The sequence below is a fragment of the Natator depressus genome, chromosome 8, assembly GCF_965152275.1.
Source record: "Natator depressus isolate rNatDep1 chromosome 8, rNatDep2.hap1, whole genome shotgun sequence".
NCBI lineage: Eukaryota > Metazoa > Chordata > Testudines > Cheloniidae > Natator > Natator depressus.
Window position 1 is genome coordinate 101773103 of NC_134241.1, and position 12652 is coordinate 101785754.

General features: G+C 58.6%; 1 protein-coding gene across 3 annotated transcripts in view; it reads left to right on the forward strand.

The window, feature by feature from the left end:
- POMGNT1 (protein O-linked mannose N-acetylglucosaminyltransferase 1 (beta 1,2-)) overlaps nt 1-10673 on the forward strand; it is a 30587-nt gene extending 19914 nt beyond the window's left edge. For all 3 annotated transcript variants that reach the window (XM_074961823.1, XM_074961821.1, XM_074961822.1), the window contains exons 12-22: nt 457-540; nt 1157-1198; nt 1737-1795; nt 2848-2920; nt 3762-3890; nt 4450-4575; nt 4835-4899; nt 5323-5367; nt 5598-5733; nt 6312-6421; nt 6800-10673. In XM_074961823.1, coding sequence (XP_074817924.1) covers nt 457-540; nt 1157-1198; nt 1737-1795; nt 2848-2920; nt 3762-3890; nt 4450-4575; nt 4835-4899; nt 5323-5367; nt 5598-5733; nt 6312-6421; nt 6800-6893 — 963 coding nt within the window. In that variant the 3' untranslated portion in view covers nt 6894-10673. The remainder of the gene's footprint in view (nt 1-456; nt 541-1156; nt 1199-1736; nt 1796-2847; nt 2921-3761; nt 3891-4449; nt 4576-4834; nt 4900-5322; nt 5368-5597; nt 5734-6311; nt 6422-6799) is intronic.
- Nucleotides 10674-12652: the final 1979 nt, after the last annotated feature.

Sequence of the window (12652 nt, forward strand, 5' to 3'; positions counted from 1 at the left end):
CCCCCACCTCCCCATTCTTTACAGTATGCACATGAAGAAGGATTAGACACCTGCATGAGTGAGCATGGCTAATGTGCAACTTATCATAGAATGTCAGGGTTGGAAGGGACCTCGGGAGGTCATCTAGTCCAACCCCCTGCTCAAAGCAGGACTTCAGTTAAACAAGCTGGGTTAACCGTTACAGGCGTTATCTATGCTCATGCTTCAGGGCACAAGCTGATTATCCACTGAGGTCAGGTAGCCCTGCTGTTTCCTCAGGTCACCATGGCGCAGCACTGCACAGTTAAGCCCACTGTGGGGTGTTTCCCACACTTGCCTGAAGCATCAGATGCCATCAGAGACTTTGCCCCATCTCCTGGCTTGCCAACCCTGCGCACTAGAGAAGGGGCTGAGCGTAGAGGTATAGACAGATCTGGGGCCTGTGCGGTGAGTGAGGCTCGTGTCTTTCTCTTCCAGGAGCCAATGGACGTGGTGGAGTTGTTTGGCCTGAAAGGGATCCAGCACACTCCGATCAGCATTAAAAATGCCCGAGTGTCCCAGGTGAGGGACCCTTCCTACTTGCCCCTCTGGCCCCACTTGGGGAAATTCTCCCCCCTCTTCCTGGTGCACCGTGTGTCCCACACAGACCGGTAGTGGGGCTTGAATCTAGGACCTAGAGCAGGCGGGGGGCAAATGTACTGATCCTTTGAGCCGCATACGACAACCTTCAGAAGTTTGAGAGCCAGGACGCACCTGCCAGGGCTCGGGGCTTCAGCCCTGCTCCTGCTGAAGCGCCGAGACCCCCCCTCCCCACTGGGCAGAAGCCCCTACCCTACCACTCTGCTGCAAGGCAGGGGTCCCAAGCTCCTACCAAGTCTGGTAGGTGGAGAATGGGCGGGAGGGGGGAACATGGGGGCTCCACGAGCCACACTTCAATGGTAACCGTGGGTTTGTGAGCCACAGTTTGGCCACCCCTGACCTAGAGCAATAAAAGCAGGAGTTTCCACTGCTTGAATGAAAGGGTGGGTTGTGGACCTGGCAGCAGTAGTAGACTCTTACATGGACTGGATCCATGCTTCCCCCAGGGGCGCCCTCCAATAGCGACCGTTAATCGGTGTCTGGAGGGGATAGACACCTCGGTGGCGGTGTTTGCTAATGCCCGTGTCTCTTCCCACAGCACTACAAGGCCAGTCTGACTGCAACCTTCAACCTGCACCCGGTGAGCAAGTCCCTCCTCCCTGCTCCTTTCGACCGTCTCTGCTCTCAGCGCCGGGCACTTCCGCTCCCCATAACGAGCGCCTGCGGACCCACTCGGGGACGAGCTGGGCACTTGCGCATCAGGAGAGCGACGCCCGCGGTGCCTGCTGACAGGAGCAGAAATTCTTGTCATGGCGCAGCACCCAGGAGCGTGGCGGGGGAGAAGGAGGGAAATCCACTCAGGGCAGCAGCTTGGGTGCCTTCCTGCTAGCGCTGGGAATGCCGCAGTTCCCTGGTGTCACTGAACCCACTTCCCTTATGCCCATCTCACGGGAGCGATGGCTGCGAAATGAAGTCCTCTGAGAAGCAAAATGGCTGCCTGTGAGAGAGTATACGTGGCCACGTTGGGTTTGAGTCGAGACGGGCCTGGTGTGAATAACGTCCGCGAGGCTTGTTGGGGCCGAGCGCGGAGAGTAGCGTAGACAAGGGGATGCTGTGAGATGTCTCTGGTCTGTCCTTAGTCCCCTTCGTCCTGCTGACGTCTCTCGTTTCCCTCCCAGGATGCCAAGTTTGCTGTGGTGCTGGAAGAAGACTTGGACATCTCCATCGACTTCTTCAGGTGAGGCTTGTAACATGCTGACATCGGGCCCTCTGCTTGGCCCTGCAGCTCCCTTGTCGTCTTGGAGGCCCAGCCACATCCGTCTGTCTTGCCAGACCAGAAACGAGTGGCTCTTCGCTCTACTGGTGCACCACGGTCTGCAGGATGGTCCCGGGAGACGTGGGAGCATCCTGCTGATGCTGGGGTGGGGGTGACCCTATTATCCACAACCAAACTCTGATTACAAAGAGGGCATGTGTCAGAATCTCCATCCATCCTAGGGTTTTAGCTGCTCGACAGCTTCCTCGATGGTGAGGGCTCAGTGCCGCTAGAACTTCTGGCTCTTCTGTTGACTTACTGGGAGTTCAGGCGGGGACATCACTGGAATTCATCATGCCTCTGTTTTGCCAGTCCGTAAAATGGGCTCGGTACTTGCAGTACCTACCTCACAGCGGGGCCCGGAAGCTTAATTAATATATGAGCATTTGAGGCTGGTTCTGGGAGCTGTCGAGGGCCGGTGCCGGCAGAGGAATTACTACAGGGACTAGAAACAACTTGGGCCAGATCCTCTGCTGATGTAAGCACTTGTAGTTCCATTGGAGTCAGCAAGGCTACACTGATTTTACATCAGCGGAGGATCTGGCCCACTGTCGTTTTGATTTCCTTTGCTGAACCCTGATCGCTGGGTCAAAGGCTGCTTTGTGACTTCCTGCAGGTAGTAAAATGCTTTGAGCATCCTCTGGCCCCAGCTGACCCACATTTTGCCCTGCGCTGAGGCTGGCAACTGTCCCTCTCCTCCGTCCCCTGCCTTAACTTCTCTCCACCATCCTCTCTGGCCGTGAGGGTGGGAGCTGCCTGCCTAGTGGGTCTGAGCAAAGAGCCTCCATGACGGATGGGCGCACTGGGGGTTCCTAGGCGTCTGTTACCTCCTCTGCCCAGCTGGAGGACGGAGGGGCTTATTTAGGATCGAGGTGTTGTGTCTCGTAGCAGTGGGTGGGAGAGAATCCTTTTCCAGGGTGAGCAGGGAACCTGGGGGTGCAGCCAGTCCTGTCTGTAATCTGTCTCATTTCTAGCTTCCTGAGCCAGTCGATCTATTTACTGGAGGAGGACGACAGCCTGTACTGCATCTCGGCTTGGAACGATCAGGTAGGCTCATGGATACTCGCTTCTCCCGCCTCTGTAACCCCACAGCAAGACCCGCTCCGATGCAGTCCAGCGTCCCTGTGCTCCGTCTCCTCCAGGCGCTGGTTCCTGCCGCCTGGCTGGCGGGGATTGTTGCCTCCGGCTCTGTTCGCAGCACGCTCTTCCCTCTGCAAAGGCAGCTGGGGGGGGGCCCAGAAATGCTTCACGTGGTGCAGAGACATACCATGTGAGCTGAGGAGATCCCAGATGGCCCCGCTGCAGCCGCTGGCCCCAGCACCGAGTCTGCGCCACGCTCCACCCCCGCTGGGTGGGAGAGCGAGACCGTCCTGTGCCCGCCCTAGGTGTTACGACCTGGCCCCTGGGGGTTTGGTCCATCCGTCCCGCCACAGATGGAGATGGAAGAGCAGACGGGCCAAACCTGAGTGGGGCTGCGACCCCCCCCTCCTGCCCCCCTTCACCCAGGCACCAGGCCACAACGCTGCTCGGTTTGGGGGCCAATGTGCACTGGGTGCATGCACTGCTAGAGAAGACTCTCTCAGCTCGCCCAGTCGGCCCCTGATATTGAGGTGCCCGGAATTGACCCTGCAGAGCTCAGGGCAGGGGTGGGAGATGTATGTGAAGGTGGGAGGGGAAGTGAAGGGGTTCAGGGCGGGTGGGGCAGGCAGGTGCTGATCCCTTCCAGAGGCTGGTGAGGAAACCCCCATCCAAAGGAAGGGGCGAAGCGCTGGCCTTCCTGTGCTGGGAATAACGCCTCCTCCTGGCGTACCTGCGCTCCCGGGGTCCCTGTGGCCCCCTGTCGGCGTCCTGGCGAGGGCGCGCTGAACACTGCCCTCTGGCTCCGCAGGGCTACGAGCACACAGCCGAGGACCCCTCGCTCCTGTACCGCGTCGAGACCATGCCCGGCCTGGGCTGGGTGCTGAGCAAAAGCCTCTACAAGGACGAACTGGAGCCGAAATGGCCAACCCCAGAGAAGGTCAGTGCCCTCTGCTCTGCCCGGTAGGAGCCCTGGTGCCCCTATTGCTGCGGGTATGGGGGGAGCGGGGGCTGTGAATCTTGGTGGGCAGCTAGCCGAGGAGCCGCCTTGAAGCATCCGGGCTGTGGGCGCCCGCAAGCGACGCATGTTGCTCTTAGGTTTTTAGATACAGGGACGGCGTCCACGTTCCGAGCCCCCAGCTCCGAGGGGTTACCAACCCCGCTGTCTGCAGAGCCTGGGTAAAGCCAGTGCTCTGTCTAAAAACACGTCCATCTCTGCCAGAAATCTGTCTGAGAAGCCCTACAATAACCAACACCGGGGGGTGCCGTGTGGGTTCTGGCCATAACCAATGGCTGCCCGCGTGCGGCATCCAGTGTCCACGAGCAACCTGCAATAACATGCCCGGAGGCATGGAGGTCCGGGGAGGGAGTCTTTGGCACAGAAGTATTTCCATCTCCAGGGGCTAAGGGGCTCTTTTAAGGAACAGCGTGATCAGCGACAAGCACCCAGTGCAGCAGCCAGATTCCCACTCTAAAGCAGCATCCTCTCCCCTCTCCAGCTGTGGGACTGGGACATGTGGATGCGGATGCCGGAGCAGCGGAAAGGCCGGGAATGCATCATCCCCGACGTCTCGCGCTCGTACCACTTTGGCATCGTGGGGCTCAACATGAACGGCTACTTCCATGTGAGTGATGCCGAGTGCCGTCTCCCGCCGGGCCGGGGGGCGGGCAGGTAGACAGGCTCCCCTCCCTGCTCCGAGGTGCAGAGGCTGCCTGTTGGGCATTGCCTTGGGCTGTTATCTGACCTCTGCGCTGGGCTTGCGAGGCGCAGCAGTCGGGGAAGGGGCGTGAGCCAGAGCGTTGCCGTGGCTCCGAAGGATGGAGCCGGGCAAGCTGGATGAGCGGTGATCCTCTGACAAGTCCCTTTTTGCGCTTGGTTCCCAGGAAGCCTATTTCAAGAAGCACAAATTCAACACCATCCCGAATGTGCAGCTCAAAAACGTGGAGAGGTGAGTGCCAGCCCGCTGCGAAGGAACGACTGGAGGTCACCCAGAGCCTGCTGCACCATAAAGGGCTTTGTCTCTTGTACCTCTTAATTCTATCCCACCCCTCCGCAGCTTCCCTGTTCCAGCTCCGAGCTCCCCCTTCAGCTGTTCCAGGAGCTTTCCATCCTGCCGAGCAGAGAGTGACGCAAGGTGCATTGGATCAGATGCCCACTGGCATATGTCACTTAAGCCAAAGCACCAGGGGGCTGAACGCTTGGTGCAGGAACCACGCCACCGGCACTCGCTGTTCTCCCCTGTTGCGACGCTGGGGACGTTGGACCTGGCTGGGAGATGAAGTGTGTGGCCGTCCATCCGTGGCATGTGGCCCATCTCACAGAACCTCCCTCCTCATTCGCTGGCCCTTTACGCTCTGTCTTTCCCATGCAGCTTAAAGAAGGACGCCTACGAGATTGAAATTCACCGGCTCCTGGGGTAAGTGTGTTCTGTGTCCCATGCCCTGAAAGATCAGGGCTGTAACAGGGCCTGCCAGTGCTTTGGGATTCACAGGGGTATATCTATTGCCTCCTGTTGGAGGGACGGATGGGTCCTAACGTGGTCCTAGCCTTTCCTCCGGCATCGGCTGGGACCCTATGTGTATCGCATGCCAGGGGGTGGGTGGGCGCCCTTGGTTGCCCACTCACCAGCCCTGCGCCCCATTTCAGCGAGGCTGCAGTTCTGGATCACAGCAAGAACCCGTGCGAGGACTCCTTCCTGCCCGACACCGAGGGCAAGACCTATGTGATGTACATCAGGATGGAGCAGGAAGCCGACTTCACCACCTGGACTCAACTCGCCAAGGTGACTCCCTGCCTGGTCCCCATGTGACTGCAGCCCCCTCCCCAACATTCTTAGCTGTGGCTTCCATGACGGCGGAGATTCAAGCTACGATGCCCGACTTTTGTCTGGCGCTCAGCTGGCCCCTAGCACCAGCTCCCATTGGCCGATTCACTTGGGCCTAAGCCTTAAACTGGGGCTCCAGCCTGCACGGTGACTCCGGGGTTGACTGTGCACCAAAGGTACCAGAGCACGTGTGGTCAGGTCCCTGGGATAAGGAGGCAGGTTTCTGCTCCCCGGCCCTGCAGTCTCCCCTCGACCTGTGAATCGAGCTGGCTCGCGCATCAGGAGCCAAGAGCCTGCCCTGCCGTGGGGTTACTTGCTGGCTGCTGAGGGGAAGGGGAGGGAGCGTTGGGCTCTCCCCAAGCAGCCGTGGGAGAAGGAGTGGGATTTGCAGCGCTCTGAGCCCAGGGCGTGGTCAGCGTTTCCATCGCTCCGCCGAGCAGATCTGCAGCCCGGATCGGCCTGGAGCCGCAGGCGGAGCGCGGCAGGGTGGGCCGTGGTACATGCCCTCAGCTCTCTGTCCACTGCTCCCCTCCTAGTGCCTTCACGTCTGGGACCTGGACGTCCGTGGGAACCACAAAGGCTTGTGGCGTCTCTTCCGCAAGAAGAACCACATCCTGGTGGTGGGCGTGCCCGCCTCCCCTTACTCGTGAGTATGGCCATGCCCCCCGGGGAGGGGCCCGGAGGAGGGAGTGCAAGATCCCTGCAGCACCCCATGAAATCGCAGGGCTAGCGGGCTCCCCTCCTGCACCCGGCACTAGTCAGGGCTCGTGCCCGCGGCTGGGTCCTCTCGCAAAGGAAACCCTGGTGGGCCCCTGCCTGGGGAGAGGGGAAAACCCCCTCCAACCTCTTAGTCGAAGGCTCCGTATTAACCCAGTAAATACCACTCTTGAGCAGAATCCCAGCTGCTCCCTGTGGTTACAGGGATCTGCCCCTTTCGCCCGGGCCTGTACAGCACCCAGCGCGGGAGTTGCAGCCCCTCAAGTGCTCCCATGTCTGACCAGCTACTCCTGCCTGGTCCCTGCAGGTCGAAGAAGCCCGCTGCGGTGACCCCGATCTTCATGGAGCCCCCCGCCAAGGAGGAGGTGGCCGGGCAGGTGCCAGCAGCAGAGCAGACGTGAGCCGGAGAGATCTCCACGGCACCACCGCACGCAGAGAGGAGAGGGGGCAGCGCTTGGTAGAGGCTGGGTACTCCCAGTGGGGGTGGGGTAGGGACTTCAGCTGTGCCCCATGTGCTCCCCGGACGGAAACCGGGGCACAGGACCCCGCCCCTGCCTGGGGACTGGCTGCTGTCGCTCTGGGACCCTGCAGCGTTGCCCTGTAGGATGTGACACCCGCCCGTGGACACGGGCTCCCTTTTTAACACTGACTCTTTACTAACTTTGCCCCCTTCCTTAGGAGGAGGCATTTTAAATGCACCGGCTCCTTTAAGGCTCTCTCTGCCCCACAGCGGGGTGGGAGGCGAATTTTGTAGCCCAGGAAGTGCCCATGCCCTCAGGCCAGACTTTATTTATTAACTCTTGTGTGGCTGGCTCGCCCTGTACCAGGCTTTTCCATCTGGGCCCGTGCCCCTCTGATGGCTCTGCCCTGGGCCGGTGGTACCCTGGGCGTCTGAGCCAAGGTGGGTGAAATGCCCTGTCCTCTGCCTGGTTTGTGGGGCAGAGAAGGGACCTGGTACAGCCCAGCTCTAGAGAGGTTTTGGGGATGTCACTGGTGGAAGGGCCAGAGCCTTGGGCCCAGCTCACAGCATCCGGAGGAACAAGGATCAGGGGAAATGTGGCCTGTCTCTTTAAATGGAATTCTTCCCTCCCTCCCCCACTGCATGGATCAGTGGATGGCGCCATGTGGGAGACCCGGGTTCAAGGCGCCCCCGCCCGGCCACCGATGTCGTGACTCTTCCCAGTGCAAGCTCATGCGTGGCAGCCAGCGAGCGGCACGGATTAGCCTCCCGGTGGCCGTGGTGCTGGAGCAGAGAGACGGGAGCCAGCTGGAGAGGGGGTGAAGGAGCCTTGCAGATCGGGCGCTGCCCTGGTGTGTGAAGAGCAGCCCCTGCCTGCACGTGGGCCCATCGCTTGCCGCCCAAAGCTTAAAGGGAAGACGGCAGCAAGGGGGTTGGGAGCCCAGCAACTCCATCACAGGCAGCTGCTGTGGCAGGCCCCGTGTGCCGGAGGGGGCCACGTCCTGCTGTGATCACTACTGGTTACCGGTGGTACTCGCCCACCCTGCCGGGCACTCTCAGCCCCCCTTGCGCTGAGCGAGATTGGGCTGGCTCTGAGGAGCGGCCATGGGACGCCGCTCTCGGGCTGGGGCTGGCTGTCCCCTCTGACCCTGAGCCCTGCCAGCCTGACTGAAGCTACGGAAAGGGAAGACATTCAGGGACGAGGAGGGTTTGGGTTTCCCCTCCCCTCTGCGTGTGCCTTAGCGGAGGTCGCACAGGGCGGGGTGGGATGAGTGAACCCGGCCTGTAGATTTCCCCCCCAGCTGTAGCCAGTGGGAGCTCGGAGTGGCCCAGCAAGTGACACCACCGGGTTCCAGTTTGATCTGAGTCCAAAAAGTCTCCGACCTGTGGTTGATGCCTATATAGAGATGATTCTCTTTTTTCCCACCCATCACCACCTTCCTGCCAATCAGATTTGCAGGAGCAGCTCTCCGAGCTGCCTCCTCCTTGGGGCAGAGGAGCAGGGGAAGGCCCCCACGCCGGGAGCTCTCCTTTGAATTGGTTCGAGCTCTGGCTCCGAGTGGGGGAGAGACAGCGCCTGGATCAGGCACTCCCCCGCGCCTCTGCTCCATGGGATCAGACCCTCAGCACTTCAGTTCCCCGGCCTGGGTTCCAGCCCCAAAGCTAACCAGACAGTGCATTTACTGGCAGCAGACCTGGAGGCAGATGGCAGTGAGCAGAGAGCCAATGCACTATAATTTGGGACGAGGGGAGCTGGGGGCTCAGGAATGAGACCTGTTGGATTATTGGTTTGGTTGCAGCCCAGGCATGCAGGGATAAGGGCCAAGACCAAGTGCCTAACTTCCATTGGTTTCAATGGGAGTTAGGCATCTAAATAATCTTGAGGTCTGGACCACAGTCCTTGCCAGCTGCTGGCTGTTTTGGCCCGTGCTATGCAAGCTGGCTGGCTGGCAGATCTAGCGTCCGCATCACTCGCAACTGGCCATCTTGGCTGCAAGGTCAAGGGTCAAATGGGGCAAACCCATGGGGCTTTTGGACTGCCGCTGCCCATGGTGTTTGTAGAAGATTCTGCTCTCTTCGCTGGCCTGATGTTCGCCGCGCATCCCCCTCTCTGCTGCCATGGTTTCCAGGTACGTTGGGACAGTCCCTGGCTGAGTGGCTGGGGCCGTCCGTATTTTGTGGCAACAGGGAAGGGGGAGGAGCGTCAAAGGGGCCTGATGGTTTTAAAGGCGCGGGTGATAAAAACCAAGCGATCATTAGGAGCAGCTTGGCTGTACTGCAGATCGAAACCCATCTCAGATGAGCCTCCGATCCCCAGGCAGTCTCCTGCATATAACGCTACGTTAACTTATTTATTTATTCGTCCGTAGGGATGAGGTTTTGAACCAGGAAGGCACCTGGGGTCCTCCTTTGGGATTGCTGTCAGAGAGGGGTTTCCCACTTAGCAGATGTTGGGGCGTTGCATTGTTCCATTCCGTTCTCCCTTGGCCAGTTGACTTTGGCAGGGTTATGATGGCCTCTGGTGCTTTTTTTTTTTTTTTCTCTTCTCACCCCCAAAATGTACAGCAGTACCTTACTGGGTTAAACTGGGAAGCCCACGCACAGGTGATGGGGGATTTTTGCAAATGCTTAAGGAAACGCGCGCACAAAATCGACCCAGCGTATGTACCGTGAGTGCTAACTGTGCTCTGCCACAGCCAATGCTCTGTAGTGTACTTTGCCGAGACCCGGAAAGTCCCCCTAGCGCTGTGTCTGCCGCTGCGTCTCCGAGAAGTGGAGAGAGACCTGTGTCCGGGGGGCAGGTTGCTGGGGATGAAGTGTGGGCTGCTGCAGATCTCCTGTACTGGTGATGTGCAGTGACTGTTCTGAATCCCGGAGTGATGCTAGAAGGCTGGGGGTATCCTACCCCTTTTCTCTCAAAGAACCCCATTTCCCCCCCCCCCCAGCTGCCTTTTGCAGGCAAACTTTGAAATAAAGCCCCTCCCTTGTTTTACAATCGCTTGCGGGTTTTGGCCCTGAACTGCTGCTAATTCCACTCTTCTTCTGTAATCGGTTTAAACTTGTGGAGCAGAGGAGCTGGAAGAAGGCAACCCAGGCTGGTTCTTTGCACACTGAAATAGTGTGATTTGATTGCTGGTGTCTCCTGGCTTTTTTTCTTACTACCTGGCCTCGTCCAGCAAAGGCCACAGCCGGGGGACTCCTCCTCTAATCAATCTTTCTCGAGCCGGCTCCCCCTCTGCTCTAACCAATGGCGTTGCAATGCACAGAATAAAATGGAAGGGCCCGATTGACTTCACTTGATAGTGTCGGTCCTGCCCCATGGAAGCCAATGTCCTGTTGCCTTCAGTTGTAACAGGATTTGACTCTGGAAAGGGGTCACACTGTGTCTGGCTCTGCAGCGCCTCGATGGGTCAAACTTTTCTTACCCTCCTTCCTTGAAAACTACCAGCTTCGTGCTGTCAGCCTCTTTTGTTGTGTGCCTCTCTCTCTCCCCTGACTGCCCCAGTCCATCCGGCTTGGTCTGCGGGGCTGGCCAGCCCTGGCTTGCCCAGCTGCAGGGTCCTGTGTGTAATGGGGTGGCAGGACAGGGGCTGTGTGAGGGATGGGCTGGCTTGCCCAGCTGCAGGGTCCTGTGTGCGATGGGGCAGCAGGACGGGGGCTGTGTGAGGGATTGGCGCTTTCTGAATCTGGTTTATCTTTTTGTCAAAATAAACATTGCAGTCCTGTTTACCCTTGTGTCTTTCGCCTCCATCTCCGTGTGGGTGCTTGTCGGGTTCTCTGTATGACACCGGTCCCAACCTATCACTGATCTGGAGGCCACCGGGAGAGAAAAGTGGATGGGGGTAGCTGCAGGCACGTGCCCTTGGTGGTCAGGGCCTTCCTAGGCTCTGAGCCCCTTCCTAGGCAGCAGGGGGAAGAGAAGTGGATCCAGACTGGCAAAGAAGATGGCTCTTTTGGATGAACGGATGTATCAAGCCCACCAGGGTTGGTCCGGGGGGGAAGAGTGAATAGACATTCCAGCCTAACTTCTGGTTTTTGTTGTTTGGGGGGCGGGGGGGTGGGTGTTTTCTAAGATGCTACCCTTATTGTTACTGGTCCAGGATGTGGGTGCATTGAAAGAGGACGATGGGACACTCTGGTGGGCCTGGGGAAAGGGCTGAGAGGATTCCTTATAAGAGGAGAGCCTCGCTCCCCTTTTAGGTAGTCTCTTCTGTAATCACCCACACACACACACACTTGCAATGGGGAGGTCCTTGTACCCCTCCATTAACTTCTCCTCCTAGCATCTCTGTGAAGTAGGGCAGCGTTGTCTCCATTTTATGGCTGGGGAGCGGAGACGCAGCGAGAGCCAGTGACTTGCCTGAGGTTCACATGCAGCAGGGCTCAAACGTGGATCGTCCAAGTCCTAGTTGAGGCACTGAACCCAAAGGCCATCTTTCCTCCTTCAGAAACATCTTGCTTATATCAGTAATTCCCAGGTGTGTGACAAAATGAATCCTGTGTATAGCTGACTGCCATAGGAGGAGATCCTGAATGGATCTCCAAGGCATGCCATACTAATCTGAAGGGGTCAGCGAACAGTCTATACGAACAGTCTACATCCATGCAGCTTCAGTAAACGGCATGTGATCCACATAGGTGGAACATGTCGGGGGCAGGAGAGGAAGGATTGGGGCCTGGTCATGGCAGCTCTTGCATGGGGGTGGGGGAAGGGAGGGGTACACCTTCTCCTCTGCCCCAAGGGGGTGTCTCCATCTGAAGAGGCCCTGCTGCTGATAGTTGTTAGCGTCTCATCTGTTGGCTTGGCTTTTCTCTTTCGGCTCTCTGCAGGCCGGACAGCCCAGCTCTGAGACTTTACAGCGGCGGAATTGCTTAAGGAAGAACTTGAAGGAGAGCTTCCCTTGTGGGGCAGGCCTTCCCCCCCGGGGAATTTCTGGGCAGCTCTGAGGAACGTCTACTGCAGGGCTTCCCAGGAACCGCCACGCACAGCAGCGCCAAACCAGAAACTGCTGCAGTGTCCGGATATCCCCACGCACACGGGCGCATGGAGGGGAGCTCAGCGGGGCAGTGAGTTTCAACAGACTTGAAAACAATGCGATTCTTCTTGAGAGCCTCAGACCACCTTCCTGGTTAATCCCCTTGAAATCTAGCGAGGGAGGGACGGCATGTAGATAGGGCCAACAATAGACTCTGCTCTTTTAAAGGCAGGAGAGTAACTGAGCTCTCAGGATCGTTGCCTCATTGTGGGTCTTGGCCACTGCTGGGGGCCTCTGGACTTAGGCTGTGAACCAAGAGACGCCCCAGAAATGTCTGTCTGTCCTAACCAGAGGAAGCCACCAGAGGTCCTCAGAGCCTTGTTGAGTCTAGGCGGGGCCCGCAGCGTGATTTCATGTGGGGGTGGTTTTGCTCTGTTGGTCCTGGAGGCTGGTTCTTCTTTTCCCACCCTACGTGGTTTGTTTTCCCTCATGGTGAAATGGACCACTCAGCCCCATGGTCACAGGTTTGTCACAGGGCTACGGAGTGAGGTCATCTCTCCCGCCGCCCCCGCACCAGCTGAGGCAAATCCGTGTCCCCAAGAGCTGGAAACCACAAAGTACATATGCAGGGGGCCGCCTCTGAGGCAGGCCCTGCTCCGGCTGCTGCTGAATGCTGAGTTTCTCCATTGTGCAGGACTCTGGTTGTAATGTGCCGAAGGTGTGG